The sequence below is a fragment of the Suhomyces tanzawaensis genome (genome assembly GCF_001661415.1).
Source record: "Suhomyces tanzawaensis NRRL Y-17324 unplaced genomic scaffold CANTAscaffold_7, whole genome shotgun sequence".
Lineage (NCBI taxonomy): Eukaryota > Fungi > Ascomycota > Pichiomycetes > Serinales > Debaryomycetaceae > Suhomyces > Suhomyces tanzawaensis.
In genome coordinates this window covers 260,306-285,916 of record NW_017963642.1, presented here as the reverse complement: position 1 = coordinate 285,916, position 25,611 = coordinate 260,306, and the positions used below count along the sequence as shown (strand labels likewise).

The window sequence follows — 25,611 nt, the reverse complement described above, 5'->3', positions numbered from 1 at the left end:
TGAACAATATGCTATCGTGGAAATTTTAGATTATGGTGACATTTACTCATTTATTGAACAAGATTATAAGCGTGGACATATTATATGAAGAGTATGAGATTCATAAATCATTGAACAGGAGCGACATCGTAGCAATTATTTATCTGCTAAACAAGATTGTCAACTTCAAAAAAAGAGCATTATTGTGGAAAACATGCATTTATCGAATAGTGTTAGCCTCCCATTGGGCAAAAGTACTATCGGGGCCTGCTGAAAGAACCTGTTAGGAAATTATTTATTCTACAGGGAAGCTTATTAAGGTACTCTGCTGAAAAGGAGAATTATTGTGCAAATTATTCTCCTAATGAATGAGAGTACTATCGTAGAGTACTATCGTGGAGTACTATCGTGGAGTACTATCGTGGAGAAATAGGCCTATCGACTAATCTTATCATCGTGGAAATCATTCATGCTACTGATAATACGGTTCCAGGTCACGGTCTAGTTGACGAAAGTCCGTCGGCCAACAAGAATCGGCTCTCTCTCCACGTGGAGCTTCCTCACCCCCTGCCTACACAATACACACAACAATCCCAATCACACTATTCACCATCGTGGTTGCACCTGTGTGGTTGCAACGCCTTCTTCCCTACATTCAATTCCAATAAACACTCTTCACCTCATGGCTGCAACACCCTCTTCCACGTGCTGCGCTCTCTAAATCTCCCCGTCTCGTACTGGCGTCGCACCCTAGTGCCAATTCCACATGCTCCCGCGCTAGAAACCGCCACGAATTCCACGGTCCGTCCCCCCACCCCCGCTACCATCCTCACTAACCGCACCTCCACAACGACACCTCATCGATACCTTCCAGCAACCAGAACTTCCCACCACCGCAAGAGGTTACACTGCAGTGCCGATGCCCCAGCAACTAAGCTAGGTTCCATCCCACCACCACCAGCACCCCCCTCAGGACTCTCTGCAACGTTCCATCACCCTCCGGTGTCAGTGACACAAAGCCAAAAGGGTCAACTCCCAGTAACGCAACTAATAAGATTGTTTGTATAAGAGTGTATGTCTAGCACCAGATTTTTCTAGATGAGTCTTGACACCACCGGATACGTGGCCTACCAGTACGACCACGCCCAGGCCCACCAAAACGCCCGAAGTAGTGCCGCCAACACCACCTCCACCCTCCACCAGCGCCACCATCCCAGTCACAACATTGACCCCACTGGAAGCTTCGCCAGCCCCAAAATCCCCCACAACACAGCTCCACAAGCCCCCAGGCAGCCCCAGCACCCTGGCGTCATTCCCTCCCGACAGTCGCCCGAGTTCTACGCCTCGTCCAAGGTGCCCCACCAGCCCTACCAGTACTACCAGAGTGAGTGGGTCGAAAGTCCCAACCTCTCGCCAGCCAAGTTGCCCCAGTACTACGAAGAAATGACCACCATCCAGCTCCAGCAACAGAAATACGACACCCCGCTGAAACTGAAGACGTTCAGCTACATCACTCCTGTCAGCGCCCACAAGGTCAACGACGTGATGGTCAACGAAAAACACCTCGACGACGAGACGTCATCCACGTCCTCCGAGGAGCCCCCCACCGTGAGCACCGAGGCAGTCGCTACCACAGTCGGCGCCTGGGATGTTTTCTGGGTGATGTTGAACGATATCACCGGTAAGGATAAGCTCGCCAAAGTGGGCCAGTATGTATTAAAATTGCTTCTCCTCAAAGCGGAACAGTCGCAGTCATATCTCAGCGACTCCACCATCAACATCAACGCCATCAACCTCAGATACAATGATAAGGAGAAACGGTTGAACTTGATCCGCAACTTCATCAAACATCCCCAGGATTTCATCAGAGTGATTTCCATCTTGGTTTGTTCTATTTTCCAATCAAAACTTGCAGGCATGGTTAACGGATTATCCACATATAGACAATACTTGAGGTTTGGTAAGAGTCCGTTCAGATTAAGAGGATTGCTCAACAAATTAAGAACTAATATCAATTTCAAAAATGCAAATGTCAAAATCAACTACACCAAAATCTTCAATAGAACCACGCTCGGTGAATTCTTTGGTCTTTACTACAGTATTTTCGATGAAACAAACTTGCTCTTGAAGTTGAACTTCTACTCGGACCCAAGAATCAAACAAATCTCCGCAAGACACGAAGCCTTGGCTTGGTACTACGATACCTGGTTGAACTTGTACAACGCCTATGAAAAATCGCAAGACTTGACCCAACAGGAGATGGATGTCAAGATTCAAATACAAGTAAAGAATAAGGCCAAGGTGTTGTCCAGACAATTGTTAGGTGGTAACCCAATTCAAATCAACAATAAATCAACAAGCAAAGCATCAAAGGAAGACGCAAAGCTCTTGAATGATATTCAATTCAAGAAGAACAATGCTTACTTGGATATCTATAAGAATATCTCCGATCTTATATTCAACTCATATACTGTGTTCAACTTACGTTTGCCGTTTGATACCATTCAAATTTGGATGGGTATCAGTGCCGCCTCGTTAAGCACGATTAAAATCTATCGTGAGACCAAGAAGAAGTTGATCGAAGATGAAATCAAGAAGAGAAAATAGTGATCTTTAAGATTAGTAATTCACAGTGTATTGGTAGATAGTTATGCAATGAGATTATAGACATTAAAGGTCAATACAGTAGGAGAGTCTCGTGTTGGTAATATAAATAAGCTATCATGGGTAGCTACGCAAAATGACTAATACTGCCTTATTTAATGAAAGGAATAAGATTTTTAAACTATATATAAGTGCATTTCATAAACCAATATCCTATGCTAAGATATCATCGATTGTGACATCGTCGTTCTGTTGTTGGGCCAACTTCCAAAATTTGGATAAGTGTCTGGCACCCGAGTCACATGCAACCACCACGATTTTTTGGCCAGGACCGTATTTGTATGCTGTCTTCACGGCTGCAACACAATTGACTGCTGCAGAGGAGCCCCAGAACAACCCGTCGTTGATACACAAGTATTTTGCCATTTTCAACGCCTGGTCGTCCGTGACTCTGATGGCCTCGTCAATTAACGATTCGCCCTGCTTGAAGTTCCAAGTCAAGCGATTCAAGCCGATACCCTCGACCGTGGTGTCGACTTGGTGTCTCCTTCTAGTTCCTTCCTTCTCCACCGAGTCGTACATCACCCCGTAGTTGACCCTGTTGGCCAAACCCGAGCCCTGGGGGTCTGCCAACACTATGCGGACGTTTTCGTTCTTTTGCTTCAAGTACTTGGCGACTCCTGCGATCGTTCCGCCCGTGCCGGAGCCGTTGATGAACACGTCGATGTTTCCGTCCATCTGGGTCCATATTTCTGGGCCTGTGGTGTCGTAATGGATGCGCCAGTTGGCGTCATTCTCGAACTGGTCGGCAAATACAGCATTTCTGGGGTCGTTGGGGTCGGCATCGATCTTAGCAGCTGCGTTCCGAGCTGCATTGGTGTATTGGTTGGGGTCCACGATCGATGCTGGCTTGACAGGCTCCACCACGGCTCCAAGTGAGCGCAACAACTGGAGCTTTTCGGGGGACGTGTCGTCAGGTAGACAGATGTGGGCCTGATAGCCCAATGCGTTGGCTAGCATGGCAAACGAGATGCCTGTGGACCCTGAGGTGCCCTCGAAGATCAAGTCGCCGTGGTGGGGCCGGAGTTTTCTCGCTCGTTCGTTAGCTCTTATGATGGCCAACGCCACCCTGTCTTTGGCGCTTCCTCCGGGGTTGTTCAACTCGAGCTTGGCATAGATCTTGCATCCCGTGAGCCTGGAAAGTGACTTGATCTCGATCACGGGCGTGTTTCCGATTAGCGACTCCACGCCTCGTGTTCGTGGTGATAGTGTGGTTAGGTGGCTAGAGCTGTCCCTGTGCTGGAGCAGGCGATAGAGCTCATTGACAAGCACTGCTGTTGCCGCCACCGCTGCCGAAGTCTGGACCAACAGCCGCCAGTCCCATCCTTGCAAGAATCCACCCATACTGCAAATCTGGTAAGTTTTTGGGAGGTGCCGATCGCGAGTTATGGAACAAGTTCAGCGGCTCAACAAACTGGACCCGAATCCACCCCAGTCCAGAACACCCAAAATCGCTCAGATCGTCTTCCTGCGCCCACAAAGCGTGCCAGTGTCCTCCACGCCGTTCCTACCACCATAGCTGTTCCGTTGGCTCCCCAAACAAGTGCTGCTCCATGGACCCTCTCCATCACAACACCGTCAAGCGCCAGCGCAGTTCCAGGGCTTGCAGCGTGTGTCGGGCCCGCAAGATTCGCTGTGACTCCGACAAGAAGTTCCCATGCACCAACTGTGTGACATTCAACTGTGAATGCACGTTTCCCGAGCCCAAACGGCCTAAGAAGACCGTCAGCCAACCGCCACTCTCCATCACCACGATTCTCCCGCCCACCATCCCGCCTCCAGGCCAGTACCCCGGCTACGTGGAGCCTCCGTACCCATATCCACCCCCAGCACAGACCAACTCGCCAGGAGCCCAGCAGTATAGATACTACCCCCAAATGGCTCACCCCGTTCAAGCAGTACAACCCGTACAGGCCCCAGGTGCCCCAGGTATCCCAGGAACACCCCACCAGGCCATTCTTCCTCCTCCCCAGCCTCCACAGCCCCCACAGGGCCCACAGGGTCCACAGCCTCCCCAGCAGCTCGTGGCGCTCCCGCCAAACCTCAACGAGAGAAACAACGACTCTCGCTTCACGATCTCGTTCAGCTACAATCACGTTGTCCACGGCCAGCCGTTCAACTACGTGCCCCCTAACGTGGTGTCGTCGGGAATTCACCCCCAAGTGCCCGATGATACTGAGGCGTACATTCCCCAGAACCCCATCAAAAACATCTCGTCCAGAGACTTGACCCCCATCTTCGACATCGAACGCAACACATTCCAGAGCAACACAGAACACGGCATCAAAATATGCCTCGACCGCAAGCTCAGCGAGTACTTCTACTTCGGTGAAAGCTCGTGCTACACATTCCTCCAGGACGACAACGAGCAGAACACCAATTGGCCCGTGCCTGAAGAAGAAAACACCCAGTACAAACAGCCACTCAGAAAGCCCAACAATATACCGACACAGGAGGTGTTGTGCGAGTTGGCAGTACTCAAGATTAAAAGGGCATTCGAACTCCCTTCCAAATTCATCTGCTCATTGTTGATCAAGTCGTTTTTCGATAACGTGTATGCTCAGGTTCCCATCATAGACAAAGAGTCATTTCTCCGGCATTTCAACGACCCAAACCCCAAAAAACATCCTCCAATTATGTTGCTTCAGGCCGTGTTGTTGGTGGGCTCGAGGACTTGCAGACACCCGGCTATTTTGGATGAAAATGGAGGTATTTCCACCGTTTCAGAGGCCTTGTATCTCAGAACTAGAGCCTTTTGCGACACCACCTTGAAATTTGAGTATGTGGGAGACCTGGCCCTCGAAGACGACGGGCACGTAATATTTAATCACCCCACCGTATTGGTTCAAACACTTGCATTATTATCGTGGTACTGGGATGCACCCGAGGATGTCTCTAGAGGGTCTTACTTTGTGGTCAAAAATGCAATTAATGTGGCCCAGAGTTATGGATTCCATAGGGATATGGAGCGTTCTGTGGTGGTGAACTCGCTTCTTAAGAGGTACCAGAAGTCCAAGCAGGTGACGGCACACAAGATCCGCCAGCAGTGTTTTTACTGGAAAAAGATCTGGTGGTGGCTTTTTACTCGTGATCGATCGTTGTCCATTAGTTTTGGTCGGCCGTTAGCTATCGACATGAAGAGTTGTGAGATCAAGATGCTCACGGAAGAGGACTACGAGCTCTACGAGAGCGAGTGGTCGATCAAGAACAAAAAGGACGTTATTGTGCGAGACTTTTACCTTGCGTTGATCAAGATCTCGGAAATCACTGGAATCATCATCAACGAACATTACGTGTTGCACGATACCACCCCATCGAAGAGGAAGTATAACGTGGTCAAGCAACTCAACTTCTTGATGCGACACTTCCTCCAGGAGCTCCCTGAGTCATTGCAGTTTTCCATCAACAACCCTGAGTCGTGGAACATCTATTCGTACTTAATTGGGTCGCTCTACTACGTGGGCATCTACCACATCAACCGGGTAATGTTGGTGGCAGTCAACAGCACGCTGTCTACCAATATCTACTGGGGAATCTGCTTCCAGTCGGCGTGCATCTTCTCCACCATCGCCCAGCACTTCTTGAACCGCACCACCGAGACCGAGAAGTTAGCTGCGCCGTTCCAGATGTTATACACAACGTCCATGTTCATGGTTTTCCTCTCATACCACACCCAGTCGTTGAATACTATCGTAGCCAAGACCTCAACCAAGCAGATGGACTACTGCATCGAGTTCTTGGAGCATTGCAACTACTTGTGGCCCAGCATGACGTACCTTTTGTCCAGTTTCTTCGAGGAGTACAACAAAGACGGTGAGAGCCAGTTCCCCATCCGAGCCAAGCAGTTGATCTTCAAGATCTGCGTGCAATACCAAAGCGACATCACCCAGCTGAAAAACAAGGCCCCGGACATCAACTTCCTCCTCAACCAGCAGGGGAGCAAGCCGGAGGGTAGCAAGTTCCGCTTGAACGAGTTGGACTTCACCGACACCCACTTGCCCCTCTACAAGGTGCGCACGATGTCAGTGCCGCTGTTGGGCACGCTGCCAGACTTTTTCAAGGACTTCACGGCCGTGCAGCTCTTCCCGCTGTCCAGAGACAAGAAGGACAAGACCGACGATATTCATGTGCCTGAAACTCTGGTGGAAGCTCCCACCATTCCCACGCCTCCGACACTTGACTCGGTGGATGGCAACGCCTACGAACTGCCAGGGGTGTTTGAACGTGACGACGGGACCATGGCCATTTCTGAGGACTTGAACGGGACTCATGCGGCATTGATGACTCCGTCCGACGTCAATTTGATGTTTGACAACGAGTACTTTCTCACGGCCCTGAGCGGAATCGACTGGTACAACATTGGATAGAATTGATATCCACTGGAAAGCTACAGACAATTATATTGAGCATTAATGAACATTGGTTAAACAGATAACCACTTGGAAAGTCCTCCAACTAAGACAGGCAAACCAATCGAGTGGTACAATTGTTAATAAATGGGCATCACATACGGGAAATCACACGTCCATCTGATTACAGATAAGTCGACTGTTTGATTGGAAAGAAACGATACCAAGCTGTCTAAGCGAATTAGGAAGCTTATCCACTCCAAAGCACATTTTGCGGATCGACTGGTAAATGCTTAGAAAATAGACCACATACCAATCGATTCTCAGAATTAGAAAGCCCACAGTCCTATTCTGAAGATGATTTTGTGGAATCGACTGACATAAGATAAGTCAGGCACAATCGCAATCGGATCGTCCACTCCGAAGCAGTCAAGTATTCAAGATCATGGTACATTAGTTGAATTAGGCAATCACATTTGGAAAAGTCTTCTTCACTACTCTGGGGAAGCCTATCTTTCGAAGCACAGACAAGGGATCGTAGGAGATGGTGATGGAATTACTGGGTCTGTATCGTTTGTCTCCCGCGTGCTAGTGATACCAAGCTTCTGATTCGTTGTACTATGTAAAGAGGAGTTTTGACGACTTAACCATAAAGACCTCATGGACATCGATGAAATATGCAATGAGGCCATAATGCTTCATCAAAAGACAGAAAGTTACAGTACAATTGAAGGTTGCTTTATCAAAAAAAGCATAAGGAAGATTTACTGTCTACTTCATCAAAAATGAAAAAGCTTCGTGAGACTCAAGGACAATTTTATGGCTGCTTCCTCAGGCCGAGTGAGACAATGTCTTGGATGACAAATGACGGAACGTTGTGGTCGGATCACTCGCACTAGTCGCCCAGGGCGCGGAACCAATGGTGGCTACTGATATTGAAGCAGTCTAGCGCGATGACAACCCTGTCTTCGGAGATAATTCTGAAAAGAGAGACTAACGCTGAATGCACTCGTTTAGAACAATGGGAGTCGCTTCAGCTTGCTTGACTAGCAGCCATTCCGTGGCTTCCGCCCCCACGGCGCACCATGCACGCTAGGCCGCTCCCGACAAGCGAGCCATCTCGCAGCACGCGCCCCCCCACCCGTGTGGGGTTGACGTGGTGGTGCCAGACTGGAAGCGCACGGGCCGGATGCGAAAATTTTCCCCAGTCAGGTTGCGTCCGCAGGTGTCGGAGATAGACGGTAGGCTGCTGCCCAGACTACCAGAAAAAACCCATACTACTGGTGACTCACCATAATACATGCCAACACATCCCCTTCTACCCATGCGTAGCCCAACATCCGAACTACCGTACCTGTTCCCCCATCCTCTACCTATACATTCTTCAAAGCCCTTACCACCATAGTCTCTCCCCCGACGGACCCTTAGTAATCTTTTCGCGGTTGCACCAATCGCTCCTGCACACAGTCCATTAGCCTTCAGCCACTGAAACGGACTCCGCAAAAACAGCAAACCCTCCATCCTGTTCTTCTCCGTGCCACGCCATCCGCTGCCTATCGATCCACCTCCGCCACCGTCCCTCCTCCACCATGGCGTCCGTGAAACATGAAGTCAAAGACACAACTGAAGTGTCGCCCGCGCCAGCAGACGACCCAGGCTCCGAAAAGCTCACTGACGCCGAAGTGTTGGCCCAAAGCGCCAAAAAAAACCAGAAAGCGCCCGAAAAGCCCAAGACTTTCACCATCAAGTATAAGCGTCCGCGGGGCAGCAGGGCCTGTACTGTTTGCCGGTCAAGAAAGGTCAGGTGTGACGCAGAAATCCACATTCCTTGCACCAATTGTATCACTTTCGGGTGTGACTGCGTGTTGCCAGAAGCCAAGAAGCGCAGCAACCCGTCACAGGACCTGCGTCCTAAGCGCAAGCAGACACTTCCCGTGACCAAGAAGGAACGGTCGCGAGGCGCCGACTCCGAAGGGGAGTCAGACCTGCGCGAGCATCTCACCACCAAGTCCGACGACACCAGCAATGAAACCATCCTCAACATCTCGCAGATCAGCTTGCCGCCATCCCTTACCTCCAGCTACAAGTCGCGGCCCACCATGCACAAAAAGGAGATGTTGAACTCGAAATCGCCCACCGCAGCCCTCACGTTCTTGGGATCGTCGTCCATAGGTGCCATCGCCCAGAAGGTGGACGAGAACCACGTCCAGTTGACTGCAGACGTGTTCGACTTTGGCGACGATGCCTTGGACTCGGTGGAGTTGGAGATCTTGAAGTTGCGTGGGGCGTTCTTGTTGCCCAGCCATGATTTGGCTCTCGACATAATCAACTCGTACTTCGAGCACGTCCACCCGTTGATGCCGGTGATCAACCGCACCGAGTTCATGCGCAAGTTCGAGGATCCCGACGACAACCCCTCGTTGATGCTCTTGCAGTCGGTATTGTTGTGTGGAAGCAGAGTGTCCAAGAACCCCCTCTTAATGGACCACAACAACTCCACAATGTTGGCCTCCTTGACTTTCTTCAGAAGAGCAAAGGCCTTGTATGAAGCCAGCTACGAAAGCGACCCAGTTTCGGTGTTGCAGACCCTCCTTCTTGTTGGTTCATTCTGGGAAGGCCCGGAAGACGTCACCAAAAACTCCTACTACTGGACGAAGGTGGCCATTGCGTTGGCCCAAGGCTATGGTTTCCAGAGAGATATCAGCAATTCAAAGACCCTCAGTAATTCCGATAAGAAAATCTGGAGAAGAGTGTGGTGGTGCTTGTTTGAAAAGGATCGTAATGTGGCCATTGCTTTCGGTAGACCTGCGGCCATCGACTTGAACGATTGTGATGTGCCCATGTTGACCTTGGAAGATTTTGACGAAAACGACAACGAGTTGGGAATTAAATCGCCTTATCCGGTGAATGAAACCCAGGCTCTTTACTTTATCCACTTGGTCAAGTTAGCTGAAATCACAGGAATTATCATCAAACACCAATACTCAGTGAAATCTGAGCAATTAAAAAGAAAGAATAAATTCTCAATTATTCAACACTGTGATATGTTGATGGGTATATGGTTCACAAATCTTCCTCCTCAATTGGTATTTTCGGTTAATGATACTTCGAATCAAAACTTCTATTGTTGTCTATTGAACGCTCAATACTACAACAGATTGTACTTAATCCACAGATCCAACTTGATTAGAATGGCTAAGTCTTCGTCAACCAATCCAAACAATTACAGGTATCCTTCTTGGGGTATTTCTTTCCAGGCCGCAAGAATGATTTCAATGGTTTCAAAAATCTTATATGAACGTGACCAAGTTAAATACTGCCCTGTGATGTTCGTCTACATCTTGTTCAGTGCGTTAATGATGTTGATTTATCATGTCGATTCTGCCAATCAAGTTGTTGCGGTCACTGCTTCTGACTCTTTGTTCGTGACCAAGAATGTGTTACGTGAGTTAGCCAAATATTGGCCAGTAGCTAGAGTCTTAAACAAGTTGTTTGACAAATACGCCAACGATAAGATCAAGAGAGCCAAGGTAATTGAAAACGGAACTAAGATTGCCGAATACCAAGAGCTCAACGCTAACATCAAAGCCATGAAGAGAGAGAATAGTATTAATGACTATTACACCGAGAAGAATAACAACAACCCCACTAATAATCAAACTGGAAGTCCACTTTCGAAGCCCAATTTCACATCCCCTTTCAACTACAATAATAATAAGAGCTACACAAGAGAGAGAGGATCTCCTTCTGCCTCGGTAACATCTGGTATTTCGCCGGGCGGTGCTTTGTATGATTATTCGAAACAGCAGATCACGTCATCAAATCAACCATCCGCGCAAAATCCTACTTCTGATCAAGCTAATTTTGAAGAGCTAGTGCAGAAGTTCAAGCAGCCAAAGAAGCATCATGTTGAATACCATGAGATGTTAGATACCACAGCAAGTAAGATTTCGGATGATACTTCGCCAACTTCATCTGCTCATTCGTTCCCTGACATTTCTTTGGTGACGGAAACAATGCCCGCCAACTCTAATTTCTTTGAAAACTTCGAACCTACTCAATTATTCCCAGAACACAGAACTAGTGCACCTCCAACAAGAGCTCAGTCTCCACAGATTGTCACCGACACTAGCATGGGAGACCCACTGAACGGAAATGAATATAGCAATGGTCAACAAGATCAATTCATGGGAGGGGAAAATCCATATCCTCCTACTACCCCCGGTGGAACCTTGAATACAAACTTCATCGATAGTTCGTTCATCAATATGAACTTGCAATCAGGATTCGATAGCAGTTACTTTGGAGATGACGTGGGATCGATGTTTAGTATGCCTCACTGAAAAACGAAAAACTAATAGACTATTATGCTGTGCTAAGACCCATTGACTTTTGATTTTAATATACGTCCTAATTGTGTTAGCTATACTATTTCTCTATAAAACTAAGCTTCAAGGAACTCCGGTTGTTCGATTTCGCTCTGCGACAATTCGATCAACTATTAACCTGATGAAGATTTTTACCAGAGCCTTTTCGATTTCTTACCCTTATGCTTCACCTTCTTCAAGTTTTCCAATATTTCCTCTCTTCGTAACTTTTGACTGTAACCTATGAAGTTTTGAACTACCGATTCGTAGATGTCGAAGTTGTTTCGCAAATCCTTCAAGTGGCCATTCCAGATACTGCTGAGGGTCAACAACTCATCGTAATTAGCCTGGAATTGCTTGAGTTTTGAGTCCAATGCATCGTCACTGCTGGAGCTTTCCAAATATTGCCTGGTGGAGTTGTTCAAATTGTCTCGTTCTATTCTTGAAAGCGTTTGGGACGTAGAGTTCAATAAGTTGACCTTCTCTTCACCTGTGAGCTTCAACGATTCAAACTCAGGAATATCAAATCCGTCCCAATTTATGTCATCTGCATTTATGGACTTCTTCCTTTGGTGGGTATGTTTGATTTCAAGGTGGGACCTTTTGTCGGTGTCGTGTTTATCGTCTGATATTTCATCCAAATTGATGGGTATGCCCAATTTGATCAACAAATTGTGACGTATCTTCAGTTTTTTCCAATTGGGTGGCTTTAAATGGGGCAACGTCGCCAACTCTGTGAATATCTCGAGAGATCTGTCGGAGAGGAATGCATTGGAAGACGACGCATGATCTTCTTTTGCCGTCGCCTGGGGGAAAATTGTGTCCAAAACCAGCTCGAGCCTTTCCTGAAACAACTGTGGGTCCTCAAGCACCTGTTCGTCGAAAGCTGCTTGGTCTGTCGCAGCAGGCTCTGGTTGTAGTTGCAGCAGGTCGTTTTCGAAAGAAACATCATCAAACGACCCAAAATCGCTGTCGCCGTCATCATTGGCCTCGTTAAAGTCGTCAAAGTCGTCATCCTCCTCGTCTTCGTCACTTGCTTCCATATAGTCCTGGAGTTCTTGCTGAATGTCTTCGAGGGTGCTGTTGCCAGAAATGTGTCCATTGGCGTCCACAGAAGGTGCTGCCAAGTTGTGGTCAGAAGTGTCCTGTAAGGGTATAGGTTGTTTGCCAGCTATGTCGTTTTCCTCTGCCATAGTGCCTGGACCCAGTTCGGAGTTTGGAATAGTAGTTTTCACATTTAGATCAATCGCGTTCTGAAGTCATGTGACGCGGTTTGTTAGTCATTGCTTAGTTGCAAAGTCTGAGTAAGAGTCACCCAACCGGGGTCTACAGAGGAAAAATCTCTATATAAAGCCCAAAGTCTGCCTGTCCTTGAGCTGAGCTTTGCATCATCTACATTTCCAATAAAAGTGAGCAGTCGACCTCTCACTGATAAAGAGATACTACGAGTCGTTAGCAGCATCTCCCATCACCACATAAAGCGTCCTATCGACCTTCACAAAGTCCAACAACGGCAGGATAAACGTAAGCTACTTATGGATACTGTGGTAATCTTCTCTATAGGCAATCCAGGGCCGGTAAACCGACACTCTGCTGGCCATTTGATGCTCCTGAAGTTGATGGAGCATTACGATGCTTCTCCGTTGGTGAAAGGCGGCAAAGGCAAGTACTCTTCGTCCCAGGTGGGCGAAGGAAGTGTGATCTTTGCCAAGTCCAACTGCTACATGAATGAGTCGGGCCAGGCACTCAAGGATTTCACAGCCTCAGAGAGGCTCAGTCTGGAGTCTATAATCGTGGTGCTTTACGACGACTTCGAAAACAAGCTAGGCAAAGTGAAGTTGTCGCCATTCAAGGCAAAGGAGTCGCACAACGGGCTCAAGAGCATCTACCAATTTTTGGGGCCATCACGCTACGAAAACTGCTTCAAGTTGGGTGTGGGAATCGGGCCCAAGCCATCAAACGCTTCCCGAGACTCCATGGCTTCGTGGGTGCTATCGGCGTTCAAAATGGACGAAAAACAGGTGCTAGTCACCGATGGGGTGGAATTGTTGGTGATGTACCTCCAAGAGTTTCTCGAACGAGATGGGCACATACCCGACTTTAACAAGTTCAATGCCCATATGACCAAGGTTTTCGCTGCTAGATAGAAACACCTACCTGAATTCATACAGCATACCATGAAATGTTACTTGGATAGGCATTGTGCTTTGATGTATGACTACAGTTTTCAAACCTCCCTATACTTCATGGACTCATTTTAATAATTAGACGCTCTACATACTGGGTTTTATAGATAATTGAAGCATGGTTATTGGTTTAGACTAACTTTTAAACATTCTTCATGCTGGGTACTTATAGAATAATGCTAACGAACACAGTCTAGTGTCTATGTAATAGTGTTTCTGCGATCCTTCGATCCATGATTTCCAGGAGAACGGAGTAGCAGGCTGAAAATGCTACCTTCTCCAGTATCGTCATCGTCAATGTTTTCACTCTCTTCACTAGACGAGGTAATGTCGTCATCGCCTGTGGATGGAAGATAATCCTCGTCCTGTTCCTCATCTTCTTCATCTTCGCTTCCAACTGGAAACATTTGAGTGCCCAATGATTGCATCAATGTTTTGCTGTCATATTCGCTCAGGTCACTTTCAAAATCATCATCTTCTTCATATTCCACGTTGTTAATCTGGAAATCATTGGTGGCTTCTGAGCTTTCAGAGACAACAGTATTAATCTTGGTGGATAACTTGGTGCTTTTCCTACCTCTCTCAATTGCCCTTTCAATGGTCAATCTGTGTTTAACGAAAAGTAGGCGAGGAAACATGGATCTTTCACCTTTAAGAATTAATTCTTGTAATTTCTCCTCGTCTGGATCGCTCAAAATGTACCAGAAATCCTTGAGCCTGATCCGAGGCCAAATAGTAATAGATCCTGAAAATCTTTGCAACCAAATATTCAGCCAATCCTGTTCCATGAAGTGAGGCAAAAGATCCAAAGTCTTCACTATCTGCAACCACTTTGTAATTTCTAACTTGAAAAGTTGTTCCAATGCTGTGGCAATGAATCCTCCTCTCAAGGACGCAAACTTCTCTTTGTGAGTCTTCCTTTTTGCCATTGCGACAGGTCTACCAACCGTGCCCTTTGGTGCAAAGAAAAACAACGAAATGTGAGGGTTGACTTGTGATACAATCGAAAAATTCACATTGTAATAAGTGTTAAGTGCTTCAACGGGAATATCTGTTCTTAACGATCCGTCTCTCCACTTGCTACCCAATGAGAACGGAATAACCTGTTTGTTGTTGGGATTCTTCATCATAAGTACTACTGGGTTTAAAATTCCAGGTACGGCTGAAGAAGCCAAAAGTGAAGACCAAATTATACAGTGAGGTGAAGTGATGTTATTGCAAAGAATAACAGGGGAGTGAGGATCACCCGGAACCGTGGAAATGTTCAACTTTCTACCTGTTCGTTTGTAGGCTTCTTCAAACGTGGTAGATCCTCTGGTAAAAAAGCTCGACTTCCTTGCCCAAGTAACCGCATCGAATCTTGCGCCTGTCTTGATAAACCTAGGTATCCAAATATACCATGGATCTTCACATGCGGTGATTTTTCTTGCTAGTTGGGGGACTAGCAATTTTTTCAACTCCTCATCAGTTCTTGTACATGTGAGAGCAGCAACCAAACCTCCGCCTGATGTACCTGACACTATAGATGGAAGTAAATTGTTGTCTTGTAAGGCTTTGACCAAGCCAAAATGGGTATATGCGAAACAGGCTCCTCCGCTTAGACAAAGAGCTGTTTTTCCGTAGTTTTTCAGCACGATCCGGAAAAACTTTCTTTTTGCTTCGAATGATACGCTTGTAGAGTTTGATATCTTATCTATGCATTGGGCCACCTCCTCGACGTATTCTTCGACCAACTTCTTGGTTCCGTAATAACGATGTGAATATAACTGTCTGTTCTCGATACCTGCGAAATTCTTTTTGAGACACCCTTGCAAGAAGACCATCAAATCTTTGTCGTCGTTTTCCTGGCGTAATCTTCTCAAGCGTGAAATGGTCAATGCTACTGTCTTGTAATCATAGTAGGAAAACTTGGGATTGGTCGACCACGAATCCAAGTTTAAGAACTTGTCCAACTCCAACGCACCTTTGATCCATTCTTCATAGGTGGTGGCCTGACGCAAGCGATCCCGCAACACCTTCCTCTCGCCTACCCAGGTAAAGAAGTACTCTGTGAGGGCAACGTAGATTCTGACGGAAACGTAGAGGAAGCATAAGAACAACACCCACCCGATAATGAACATGAGGACGGGCCACCTGAGAATGGAGTACGCTGAGCTTGAGCGAAACTCGTTGGGGATCTTCTTGGTGCTGCTCTTGCTGGCTTTGCGGGTGCGACGCTTGTACTTTCTGTGGGAGTTGGTGAGGGGATACCAGTCACTTTTGGAAGTAATCAAGTCAGGACGTTTGACAGGGCCCAAACCAGCCCCGATTTCTGCTGCTCTCATTGCGTTGGCATCCTTCTTGACATCCGAGGTCTCCTCGTGGTTATTCACCTCTTTCATGAGTCCCTTGGACGTCTGCGTGGTCCGACTGTTCCATTCTTCCTGCTCGTCTTGTTCCTCCCAGACTAGAGCTTTTGCAAAGGCATCAATATGCTCTTCGTCTATGTAGTCCAACTCCTCTTCAAACAACGGGATACGTCCGCGTTCTCCCGCTTGTAGCTCCGGTGAGTCTGATGTGGACATATTGCTCGAGCTGAAGGGGCCGTAGTTATGACGTTTTCTAAAAGGTCATGGATCTTTTGCTGTCAACTCCGATCAGTTATCTTTTGTTGGGCGCATTGTTTGCCATTTACGGTTGCGAACGGAATTGCTGGGTGGTGACGTTTCCTGTCAAAATGTACACGAAGAACTGGATAGCGGAGGTGCGTGTGTTGACAGCAGTGGTTCAGCAGTGATTAGTGTGTAGTTTCCAAGATCTCGGAGCCTTGGGGGCTTAGAAGTCTTGTTTTGGACACACAGTTCTCTGGATCAGAAATAGCGGAGTGGTGGGCACGTGATTACCTATGGTTATTTGAAATTGTGATCTTGCTGTGGCAAAAAGCGTGGCAGGGTGATCCCCTGGAGGGACTCTAGCATGTGCTACCTACTACTTGAAAAGATAAGATAAGGGAGGATGATGTCAATAAGTCTAATAGCCTTGATGAAAGACATACAATCGAGAATCCAAACAAGTTGTGAACATAAGCATCCTTTCCTACCAATTTGTAGCCAGCAGTAGGCTTTCTACCTTTGGGAGAACGAGCACGCGTCGTGAATGAACATTTCCGCATAAAAGAAAGCGATTTGTTGTTAAAGTTAAGAACCTTTGGTTTGCAAGTGGAAAACTACTACCATCTACTGTCTCGCGACTAATGTGCTAGAGATATTTCAAATACTGGTATCAATCCTTGAAAAAGACATCTGACTCAGCTCCCTGGCTACTGATCAGACCAAGTCATGCACATTCATAATCTCAATTTCTCCTCTTCTTATCTTCCACATTTTTCCAAAGTAAGATACATAATTCTCCATACGCTTTAACAACATAGTGGGGTCTTTTACTTGACCCTAAGGCTCCTATACGACATGATAGGAGTCATTTTAGCATCTCCTCAGCTAGTGTATATTCGCTCTTTTTTCCTTATGTCATAACTAACAGGTTGCGTAGTGTAGTGGTTATCACTTTCGGTTCTGATCCGAACAACCCCAGTTCGAATCCGGGCGTGACCTCTTTTTTTGCAAATATTTTCCCTGCAACTGGCATTACCTGACGGGCAAACAATGTTAGAGGTGGCTCGTTTGGCCATTGATACACTCCTCGGCCAAGTTCCCTTTCGTTTTGCTTGAGCTGCAGGGGAGTTGGTCGTATCACGTGTAAATGTTCTCATGAGGTACAATTAATGATTAAACGTGTGGCTGCGTAATATAGCATCATTTATACCTCAATGGCAGTCGACACTCTTGTTCTTGACATAGAAGGGACTATCTGTCCTATCACTTTTGTCAAGGATACTTTATTTCCTTACTTCTTGGAGAAATTGCCTGATTTCTTACAGTCTGTCAGTTTCCCATTGGATCAGAAAGGCGACGATGTGCAAAAGATCCTCCATGGTCTTCCTGAAGAAGTGAAGCATTCTCGTGAATCCTCCTTGGAGTACTTGGAAGGTCTTGTGAAGGCTGATGTCAAGGATCCAGTATTGAAGTCGTTACAAGGATACATATGGAAAACTGGATATGAAAGTGGAGAGTTGAAAGCTCCTATTTATGAGGATTCCATCAAGTTCATCAGAGAATATCCTTCCAAGAATACCAGGATTTATATCTACTCGTCAGGTAGTATCAAAGCACAAATCTTGCTCTTTGCCTATGTCAATGACAATGGCAAGTCAGTGGATCTCAACCCATTCTTATCGGGCTATTACGACATCACCACCGCAGGATTCAAGCAAGAGCTGACCTCGTACCAAACAATCTTGAAAGACATTTCTAGAGAAGATGATCCTGCTACGGTATTGTTTCTCAGTGACAACGTTGCAGAAGTCGAAGCAGCAAAGGCTAGCGGAATGCAGAGCTATATAGTCAAGAGACCAGGAAATGCCCCATTAACCAACGAGGATTTACAGAAGCACAAAGTGATCGAGTCTCTAGAGGAGTTGAATCTTGTTTGATAAAATGAGCAACTAAAATACTAATAGAATAATATTGTAGTCGTATAATTAGACCAAGACTATTGTTAAATCAAGTGTCTATTGAGACTAAGTGAATATGCACTTCAAAATTGGATTGATATAGATGGCGTTCCAATTCTGTCGGCAGATACATTTACCTCGTAGATGCATGCTAACGGTCAATATGACATTTGCTTCGTGTGAATTGATTTAAGACTAATGTACATACACTTTTACATATCTCTGAACAAGATATCAGCAGCAACTTCCTCGTTCTTGTCACAAGCCAAGTAAACCTGGATGACAATGTCACGTTCGAATCCCAATTCACAGAGTCTCTCTACAGCATTCTGGTCCTGTTCGGTGAGTGGAATACGCACCTGGCCCTCGGCCGCACCCTCTGCGTCTTCTCCTTCTATTTCAAATCCCAAGTCATCGCCTCCAGCACCCAAAAAGGTTCTTATGAATGCAGCTGGGTCTTGTTGGATCAAGGCAGCGATTTGAGGGTTCGATTGGGCCAATCTCTCCAACAACGGTTGCATCAATTCAGGGTCCGACTGTAAGGCTGCTCTCAACATTTCCATATCGTCACCTCCCAGTTCAGCGTCTCCGGAAGCACCACCATCGAGGTCTTGACCTTGGGCTTGGGCCGCGGCAGCAGCCTCAAATAAGTTTTCGCCGTGGTGGTCGTCTTCGTCGCGCGAGACGTCGGCATCTTGTGAGTATTCAGGTGGTGGGGCAACGGCAGAGGCTGCTGGTGGTGCTTGTAACGACTCTGGAATACCAGTCAACAAGTATTCGACGGCACGATGTGGGTTGTTGAAGGCAGCCCTCAAGGCAGCCTCGACTTGTGATCTTTCGTAGCCCATTTCCATGATGTTGGCGATGGTGGCTTCTCTTTCAGAGCCTTGGGCAAGAGCCGAGTTTGGGGCATCTGACGAAGCATCGCCAGATCCGCTGGGGGCATCGGTTGCTTCGGTTGTGCTGGTGGCAGCAGGGGCTGCTGGGGCTGCTGGCTCGGCTGCTGGGGCGGGAGTGGCCTTCTTGGCCTTGGAAATCATGAAAATGATGGAATCCCCTTCCTTGACCTTGACCTCTTCCAACGTTTTGTCGTCTTGCAAAACCTTTCCGGAATAGACAAACTTGAGTTGCGAAGCGTCCACGCCCTTCTCGGCGCCCAATTTCTCCTTGGTGGCCAACACAGAGTCCGACAACTCTACCTCGATAGGTATCTTTTGTTTCTTGAAGTCTTTGAAGATTATTTGCATTTGGGATCGTAAAGTTGTGTTTCAGCAGGCTTCCAAATACGGCGATGAGTAGGACACTTGGACTGGTTTCAACAAAAAGTGGCGGATGGTTGTGTGTTTCTGAACACTGGGATGTCACCAAGCTGATGGGCTCAAATGTAGTAGTGGCAATTCCGCGAGACCGGTCGTGCGCGGCCGCAATGTCATTTGGCTGTGAAGCCAGTGGTGATGGCAAAATCACCATCAGGTAGTTCTCTAGCCAGACACCATGTCCCGAAACAGAAAGTCGTCGGGGGTCAGAGGCCCCAACTCGGCGTTGACCGAGTTCTTGAAAAATGAGGGGATCACAGAAGGGTTCCGGAGAAGGAGAGAGGCACAAGCGTCCGAGAGTCCCCATCCACAGCAAGAGAGGTCTACGGAGCCGGAAAACGAGGACATATCGGAAGATCCCGAAGAGACAGTCTCGCCAGCAGGAGCAAGAATCCGCAGAGGTGTTGCCACAGAGTCCGACCAAGAAGAAGAGGCCATCCGAGCTGCTGGAAGGGCCAAAAGACGCGACGATTCCGACTTCGATCCTGAGTTCAGCGATGACGATTTGGACGCCAACGGAATCAAGAAGTTTGGCGAGGAGGACAACTGTGTCACTTGTGGGAAGGTGTTCAATTTGACGGTGTACTCTCGTTATCTCAGAGATCAACGCGGATATGTTTGTGAGACGTGTAACGAGACCATCAAAGCAAAAGAAAGAAATGCAAAGCGTAACCAAATGAGTTCGAGAAAGAAAAGAAAGAAGATCGCGCTGGCATTGTTGGACAAGCAGGTGGTTCGTATCCCAAAATTACAAGATATTTGCATCAAGAAAATTACCCTGAACATCGATGATGTTGAGGCCTTGGGAGATATCGGTCAAGTCAACATGAATAAAATCTCGAAAATCTTGTCGAAAAACAGATCTTTAAACAACTCTACAGTGTCGCTATTCTTGAATCCAAACTTAAAATCATTGGAGTTTTGGGATTGTTCGAATGTGGATTCCGACTCTTTGAACAGAATTGCATCTTATTGTCCTAATTTAGAGTCTTTGACCTTATTCATGTGTGGACAGTTACATAATGACAATCTCAAGTACTATACGACAAACTTGAAGAGTCTTTCGGAATTATCACTCAATGGTCCTTTCTTGATTAGTGACACCGTATGGCAGGAATACTTTGAACAAAGCGGATCTCAATTGACCAAGTTTGAAGTGCGAAACACGCATAGATTTCAAAATGATTCCTTGATCAGCTTACTCGAAAATTCGGGCCGTAACTTGACTTCCTTGAGGTTGTCCAGATTGGACGGATTGGACTCAAAGGACGTCTACGACTTGATACCTCATTATCTCGAACCTTCTAAATTAGAGCAGCTTGAGATCTCATACCCTTTCCAGGAGGATTTGGTGACCGATGATTTACTTATCAATATATTAGCTATTACTGGTGAAACAATAACTCATCTTAATTTGGATGGATGTTCTAACTTGACTGATCAATTTATCACTGATGGCCTTGCTAAGTTTTGTCCAAATTTGACCCATTTATCTATGAAAAACTTGGATCAAATAACTAATGAAGCCTTTGCGAGAGCTCTTGAAGAGTATTCTGCTGTCAATAGTGGTGGTTTGATTAGTGTTGATTTGACTAAGTGTACCGGTCTTGGAGACGAAGCTATTTACTCACTACTTAAACATTCTGGACATACTGTTGTCGAATTTAGTATCAATTCCTTATCCCTTCTTTCGAAGGACTTCTTGCTGCAACTATTCACAGAGGATCACCACCCTTATAAGAAAGGATTGAAGGAAAAGCTCGAGAAGCTTGAAAGTAATGGAACTAACGAAAATAACGAGGAAAATGACAATAATGAAACCCCATCCTACTATCCAAAGTTGAGTTTCCCGTTCTTGACAACAGCTGACTTCGGATTCGTGAGATCAGTTGACGATGAAATCTTGGAGCTAGTCGGAGAGTCTTGTCCAAAATTGTCCATCTTGGAAGTATATGGAAACAACAGGTGTACTTTCAGAGCCAACTTCAGAAAGGACCTCATGGTTATAGGTCGTCAAGGTGATGAAGTTTAGTTGTCATTAGGATAATGAATGGGCAAGCTTGCCTTTTCGACGTTTTTAAAGCTGGGGTATGGGGGAACGGTTAACCTTGGATCAGTGAGATCTATCATGTCACCCTCGTTCATGATCTTGTTGGTAATATCCGGAGTCGACTCTATAAAAATCCCTGGACTTCCAATATGTTTGTGAGTTATCTTTAACAACTCTTCCTCCTTGTTCACTGGTGAAATATTTTGTTTGGAGGACCTCAGGTCATCACCACGTTTTATACTATGGTTCTGGTTGGCGAGTGTTCTCCTTGCTGATTGGTTTTCAAGCAACGAATTGGAAGTTTCTGAGCCCTTGGATATCAATAATGTATCCAAGTTTGAATTTGATGGAAATATCTCTGAGAAGTTAGCGCAAACAATGTCATATGCCAAATCGACAAATGAATCAATGACTAGTTTAGGCAATTGAGTTTGGGTCCGTACGTAGTAGAACACTGTTTCAAAATTAGCAAAATCTCTCTGGGATATACCTTCGAACTCCATAAAATATCTCCAAAAGAATACTGACGTTTTGAACGCAATTTCTTGGGAGTATTTGTTGTAGAATTCCCTTAATTTAGGAACGTTGTCCTCAGAATAGCCCGTATGCTCAAGGTAAAACTTTACTACCAAGCATACTCCCTCGTTGTTTATCAATTGAAGTAGTTTGGTCTTGAATGATTTTGTGGCAATGTCTTCCTCTTCCGATTGACTGTCTAGGACCCGTTTCTTTTCATTTCTACTAGTAAAGTACTCTTCGATTATTTGAATGCATAGACTGGTAAACGAATCATTTGATAAGTGCTTCTCCCATAATTGAAGAATCGACCTCACGCTCTCGATATATGGCTGCTTCATGTAGCACGTTGCATTGGATCCAGATCCACTGCAAAACTTTATGAAATCAACTAGGAAGTCGTTAGCTTCATCAAATTTGTTGCGGCTAACCAAAAACCGGGCATAGTTGAAACGGATGAAGTTTTCATTTAAGGGAATGAATTTTGTAATTGCTCGAAGATATACCGGTTTCATCGCTTCCAATTTTGATTCCTCTGGCGTCACTTTATTTAAGAATGCAAGATATTTGAGCCAGATAGAACTGTTGAGACAGTGTGGAATTAGGCATCTTTCAAACAAGCTGATGATCGGTTTTATCGTTGCCGCCCCGTTGGACTCTAGCTCATATTGCTTGATTTCGTGATCCAAGTAAGTTTTCCAGCTGGTTAATTCGGAGGCCAAAGTGTCTTTTTCCGTCTTCAAATCGAAGTTGTGAATTGTGATTGAAGACTCAAACGCCCATTTGATGTTAACTGCCTGTTGAGTCTTGAGGAAAGTGGCATAGGTGTAGTCATCGATGATTTGGTGTTTCTCTATCAAGGACAACTCCTTCAGCGATGTCTTGCCAAACTTGGCCACGTAGTGCTCCAACTGGTCTTGGTCAAGAAGCTCGGCCACCTGAAAGCTTTTATTGATTTCGACGAATTGCTTGTAGTACTGAGCGTATTGATACAACGGAATCTGGGTCACCTGTTTGTAAACATGCAAGATTTCCGAGGAAGAAGGATCGATGGAGGCTTCGAAGTCGAGCACTTTGTCCCACAAAGGATGAGACGAGAATTGGTGGCCAATCAAGTCAATGGCACGGGAGTATTGGGCCCTTATCAATTGCAACTTCTCTCTGGATTTGGCGGACTCGTACTGGGAGATCAAGGCACTGATGTAGTCCACCCAGAGCTCGAGTGAGAATGGGTGGTTCTGGACCGAGTCTTCCAAGACTTTGATCGAGGACTCCACTCCGTTGATCTTGTACTCGAGAACCAGCCATAGTCTCCAATGCTCACTCAAGTACGGAAAACGCAGCAACAACGTCTCGAAAGTAGCGTGAATGGACTTCTTGAGCTCGTCTGTGATCTTTTCCGGATGTTTCGGGTCGTAATCCTCGTCTACTTTGTCCTGAAACGCTTTGAAAAGGGCATCCCAGTGGTGTATGTTCGTTTCGTCTTGAACGATCTTTTGCTTGAGGCTTGAGAACGGCGGCTCCAGGGTCACCTGGCCTTGGAGAAACGTCGGAAGGACTAGCCTCGTCATGGTGCTAGCTTGTGATGTAGATGTAGTTTGGATGTCGATTCTTGTGTCTGAGATGGAGATGTCGCAGAGAATATCAAATTCGGACAAAGACATAATCAAGCTGCAGTGAAAAGACAGAGACCAGAGACGGACTCGGCACAAGAACAAACAGGATAGGACACCAGACTGTCCATAGGTACCTCCAACCACACATACTCTTCATAGGAATTTCAGCTGCCAGAATTACCTTCACAAGACGCAGCATCATATTCAACTGTGGTAAGTTATTCCACCAGCATACCTCCAAATCGCTTCACAGCCACCGAATTAGAGCCCACTGCGCTCCGTTTACGGCATCAAATACCTAATCATACAATTTTCAACCCCAAAATCTCCAATCTCGTCGTAAGCACGCCTAAAATGTTTCCTGTCACTACAGTAGCACCATATGCATTGACTCCATCTAACAAGCTCTTGTCGGTGCTTAAGCCAATCCCTTCCATACCAGAGGATGCCATCCAGTCGGAAGTCAGAGCCACAATCCCAGTATTTGCCTCGGTGGACGTAAGTGAGATCATCAGCACAAACACTCACAAGCTCTTGACCAAAAAGTCACTTGAGTCGAAACAGTCCACTGCTGATGAGGAGCCTGTGGAAGATGCTGGCCAGGAAGACGAGCAGCCAGAGAAATACGTGGAGATTTCTTCATTGCTCCCTTCAAACAAAAAAGACCAACTCAGTATCGTTATCATCCAGAACTTTCCCAACTTGAGGAAAATCGCCATCGAAAAGATCCTTAATGTGCTCATAGCTCATCAATACCAGTGGTCTCATGTGAGTTACGACTTTCTAGACAGCAAGTTGGTGTACATCAAATTAAACCATTTAAAGGCGGTGAAACGCTTGTATTCCTTCAAAGACACCATACCGGAACTTTTCAAGTCAGCCACTATTTATTTTGATCCGGAAGTGGTGCCGTTGTTGGACAAGATTGATGTTGAAGTCAGTGACTCCAACGCCAAAAATGTCAGCGCTCGGGTCAACCAGATCTTACAGAGTAATATAGGCAAATCCTTGAAGTCGGGTACTGAAGATTTGGATGCGGTATTAAATTACTATAGTAAGTACAAAGTGGACAACAATGAATTGATTGATGTCCCCAATACCATGAAGGATATGATTGTCAAAGATATTATCAAATTTAGGTCCAAGGTGTTGATAATGGAAAGAGATAACCGAAAGAAGGAAATTGAACAAGAGAGAATCAAAACAAAAGAAAGATTGAAGCAAGTCTTCCAGGGACTACAGACTGAGGATGTGGTTATGGTGGATTCCTCAAGCTCTGATCTGGACAGCACGAAAATTAAGGAAGAACATGAAGATATGAATGAAGAACAATATGAACAGCATTTGATAGAACAAGAACAGGCAAACCTCGAGAAAACATATCAAGAAAAGCTCTTACAAATGAAAAAGTTGGAGAGCGAAAGAAATAGCCTTGAGCAAAAGCTCGACAAGCTAAAGAACTACGAGACCACCTTGATTGATAACAAGTTCAAATACATCGAAGACATAACATCTGTTCAAGATCAAGTCCAAGAATCAAAGCGTACTTTATCGACTGGTAACAGCTTGGCATCGCTCGTAGGTTTGTATTTTGCAGACCATTCTCAATATTTGAAGTTGAGAACCCAGAAAAGGGCGTATGAAGAGAGTCAGGACCAATTGGATAGAGAAGCAGAGGAGAAGGAAGTGCAATCGAATGAGCAAGCGACGCAGTTCATTGCCAGCATCAAGAAACCAAAAGTTGATTCACCAAAAGCTGCTAAAGAAGTCAATGTTGTCATCTCCGAGCTTCCAGGCGATGTCAACTCCAAGCTACAGTCCAAGATCGTGGAATTGGTGGAAGAGTATTTGGGTATCAAGGATACGCTCTTAATAGATGTCATCAATGAAAATTTGAAAGCGAATAACCTTGAAGGAAAACTGGATCTTGTTAACGATTTAACTGAAGTCTTGGATGATGATGCAGCTAATTTGGCAGATGATTTATGGGCTTTTATAGCTACTTTAGTATGATACAAA

The 25,611-nt window shown here is 46.0% G+C and overlaps 12 protein-coding genes and 1 non-coding gene across 13 annotated transcripts; 8 read left to right on the top strand and 5 right to left on the bottom strand.

The window, feature by feature from the left end:
- Positions 1-1,077: 1,077 nt before the first annotated feature.
- Positions 1,078-2,586, top strand: CANTADRAFT_55962 (uncharacterized protein; the record flags this gene model as incomplete). The annotated part of the gene is made up of 1 exon (XM_020210518.1): positions 1,078-2,586. One exon carries the CDS (start codon positions 1,078-1,080, stop codon positions 2,584-2,586), a length of 1,509 nt encoding a protein of 502 aa, XP_020062427.1.
- A 210-nt stretch (positions 2,587-2,796) lies between these two features.
- Positions 2,797-3,987, bottom strand: CANTADRAFT_7786 (putative cysteine synthase; the record flags this gene model as incomplete). Its single annotated transcript, XM_020211184.1, has 1 exon — positions 2,797-3,987. The coding sequence occupies one exon, from the start codon at positions 3,985-3,987 to the stop codon at positions 2,797-2,799; it is 1,191 nt and encodes a 396-aa protein (XP_020062426.1).
- A 209-nt stretch (positions 3,988-4,196) lies between these two features.
- Positions 4,197-7,010, top strand: CANTADRAFT_23433 (uncharacterized protein; the record flags this gene model as incomplete). Its single annotated transcript, XM_020206962.1, has 1 exon — positions 4,197-7,010. One exon carries the CDS (start codon positions 4,197-4,199, stop codon positions 7,008-7,010), a length of 2,814 nt encoding a protein of 937 aa, XP_020062425.1.
- Positions 7,011-8,713: 1,703 nt separating this feature from the next.
- CTF1 (Ctf1p) lies at positions 8,714-11,335 on the top strand (the record flags this gene model as incomplete). The annotated part of the gene is made up of 2 exons (XM_020208568.2): positions 8,714-10,658; positions 10,731-11,335. Coding segments are annotated over 2 exons (2,550 nt in total), but the record flags the coding sequence as incomplete, so codon positions are not given.
- A 176-nt stretch (positions 11,336-11,511) lies between these two features.
- Positions 11,512-12,468, bottom strand: CANTADRAFT_70284 (uncharacterized protein; the record flags this gene model as incomplete). The annotated part of the gene is made up of 1 exon (XM_020211040.1): positions 11,512-12,468. Exon 1 carries the CDS (start codon positions 12,400-12,402, stop codon positions 11,512-11,514), a length of 891 nt encoding a protein of 296 aa, XP_020062423.1. The 5' UTR covers positions 12,403-12,468.
- A 426-nt stretch (positions 12,469-12,894) lies between these two features.
- CANTADRAFT_55743 (uncharacterized protein) lies at positions 12,895-13,506 on the top strand (the record flags this gene model as incomplete). Its single annotated transcript, XM_020210486.1, has 1 exon — positions 12,895-13,506. One exon carries the CDS (start codon positions 12,895-12,897, stop codon positions 13,504-13,506), a length of 612 nt encoding a protein of 203 aa, XP_020062422.1.
- A 239-nt stretch (positions 13,507-13,745) lies between these two features.
- On the bottom strand, positions 13,746-16,109 carry CANTADRAFT_23429 (uncharacterized protein; the record flags this gene model as incomplete). The annotated part of the gene is made up of 1 exon (XM_020206961.1): positions 13,746-16,109. The coding sequence occupies one exon, from the start codon at positions 16,107-16,109 to the stop codon at positions 13,746-13,748; it is 2,364 nt and encodes a 787-aa protein (XP_020062421.1).
- Positions 16,110-17,063: 954 nt separating this feature from the next.
- On the top strand, positions 17,064-17,135 carry CANTADRAFT_t233. The gene has a single exon. It is a non-coding gene; the product is annotated as a tRNA-Gln (tRNA).
- Positions 17,136-17,350: 215 nt separating this feature from the next.
- Positions 17,351-18,073, top strand: CANTADRAFT_56452 (putative acireductone synthase; the record flags this gene model as incomplete). Its single annotated transcript, XM_020210596.1, has 1 exon — positions 17,351-18,073. The coding sequence occupies one exon, from the start codon at positions 17,351-17,353 to the stop codon at positions 18,071-18,073; it is 723 nt and encodes a 240-aa protein (XP_020062420.1).
- Positions 18,074-18,306: 233 nt separating this feature from the next.
- RAD23 (Rad23p) lies at positions 18,307-19,341 on the bottom strand (the record flags this gene model as incomplete). The annotated part of the gene is made up of 1 exon (XM_020211181.1): positions 18,307-19,341. One exon carries the CDS (start codon positions 19,339-19,341, stop codon positions 18,307-18,309), a length of 1,035 nt encoding a protein of 344 aa, XP_020062419.1.
- Positions 19,342-19,588: 247 nt separating this feature from the next.
- RAD7 (UV-damaged DNA-binding protein) lies at positions 19,589-21,442 on the top strand (the record flags this gene model as incomplete). The annotated part of the gene is made up of 1 exon (XM_020210536.1): positions 19,589-21,442. The coding sequence occupies one exon, from the start codon at positions 19,589-19,591 to the stop codon at positions 21,440-21,442; it is 1,854 nt and encodes a 617-aa protein (XP_020062418.1).
- PRP39 (Prp39p) lies at positions 21,439-23,547 on the bottom strand (the record flags this gene model as incomplete). The annotated part of the gene is made up of 1 exon (XM_020210481.1): positions 21,439-23,547. One exon carries the CDS (start codon positions 23,545-23,547, stop codon positions 21,439-21,441), a length of 2,109 nt encoding a protein of 702 aa, XP_020062417.1.
- A 399-nt stretch (positions 23,548-23,946) lies between these two features.
- Positions 23,947-25,605, top strand: CANTADRAFT_23424 (uncharacterized protein; the record flags this gene model as incomplete). Its single annotated transcript, XM_020206960.1, has 1 exon — positions 23,947-25,605. The coding sequence occupies one exon, from the start codon at positions 23,947-23,949 to the stop codon at positions 25,603-25,605; it is 1,659 nt and encodes a 552-aa protein (XP_020062416.1).
- Between the last annotated feature and the right edge of the window lie 6 nt (positions 25,606-25,611).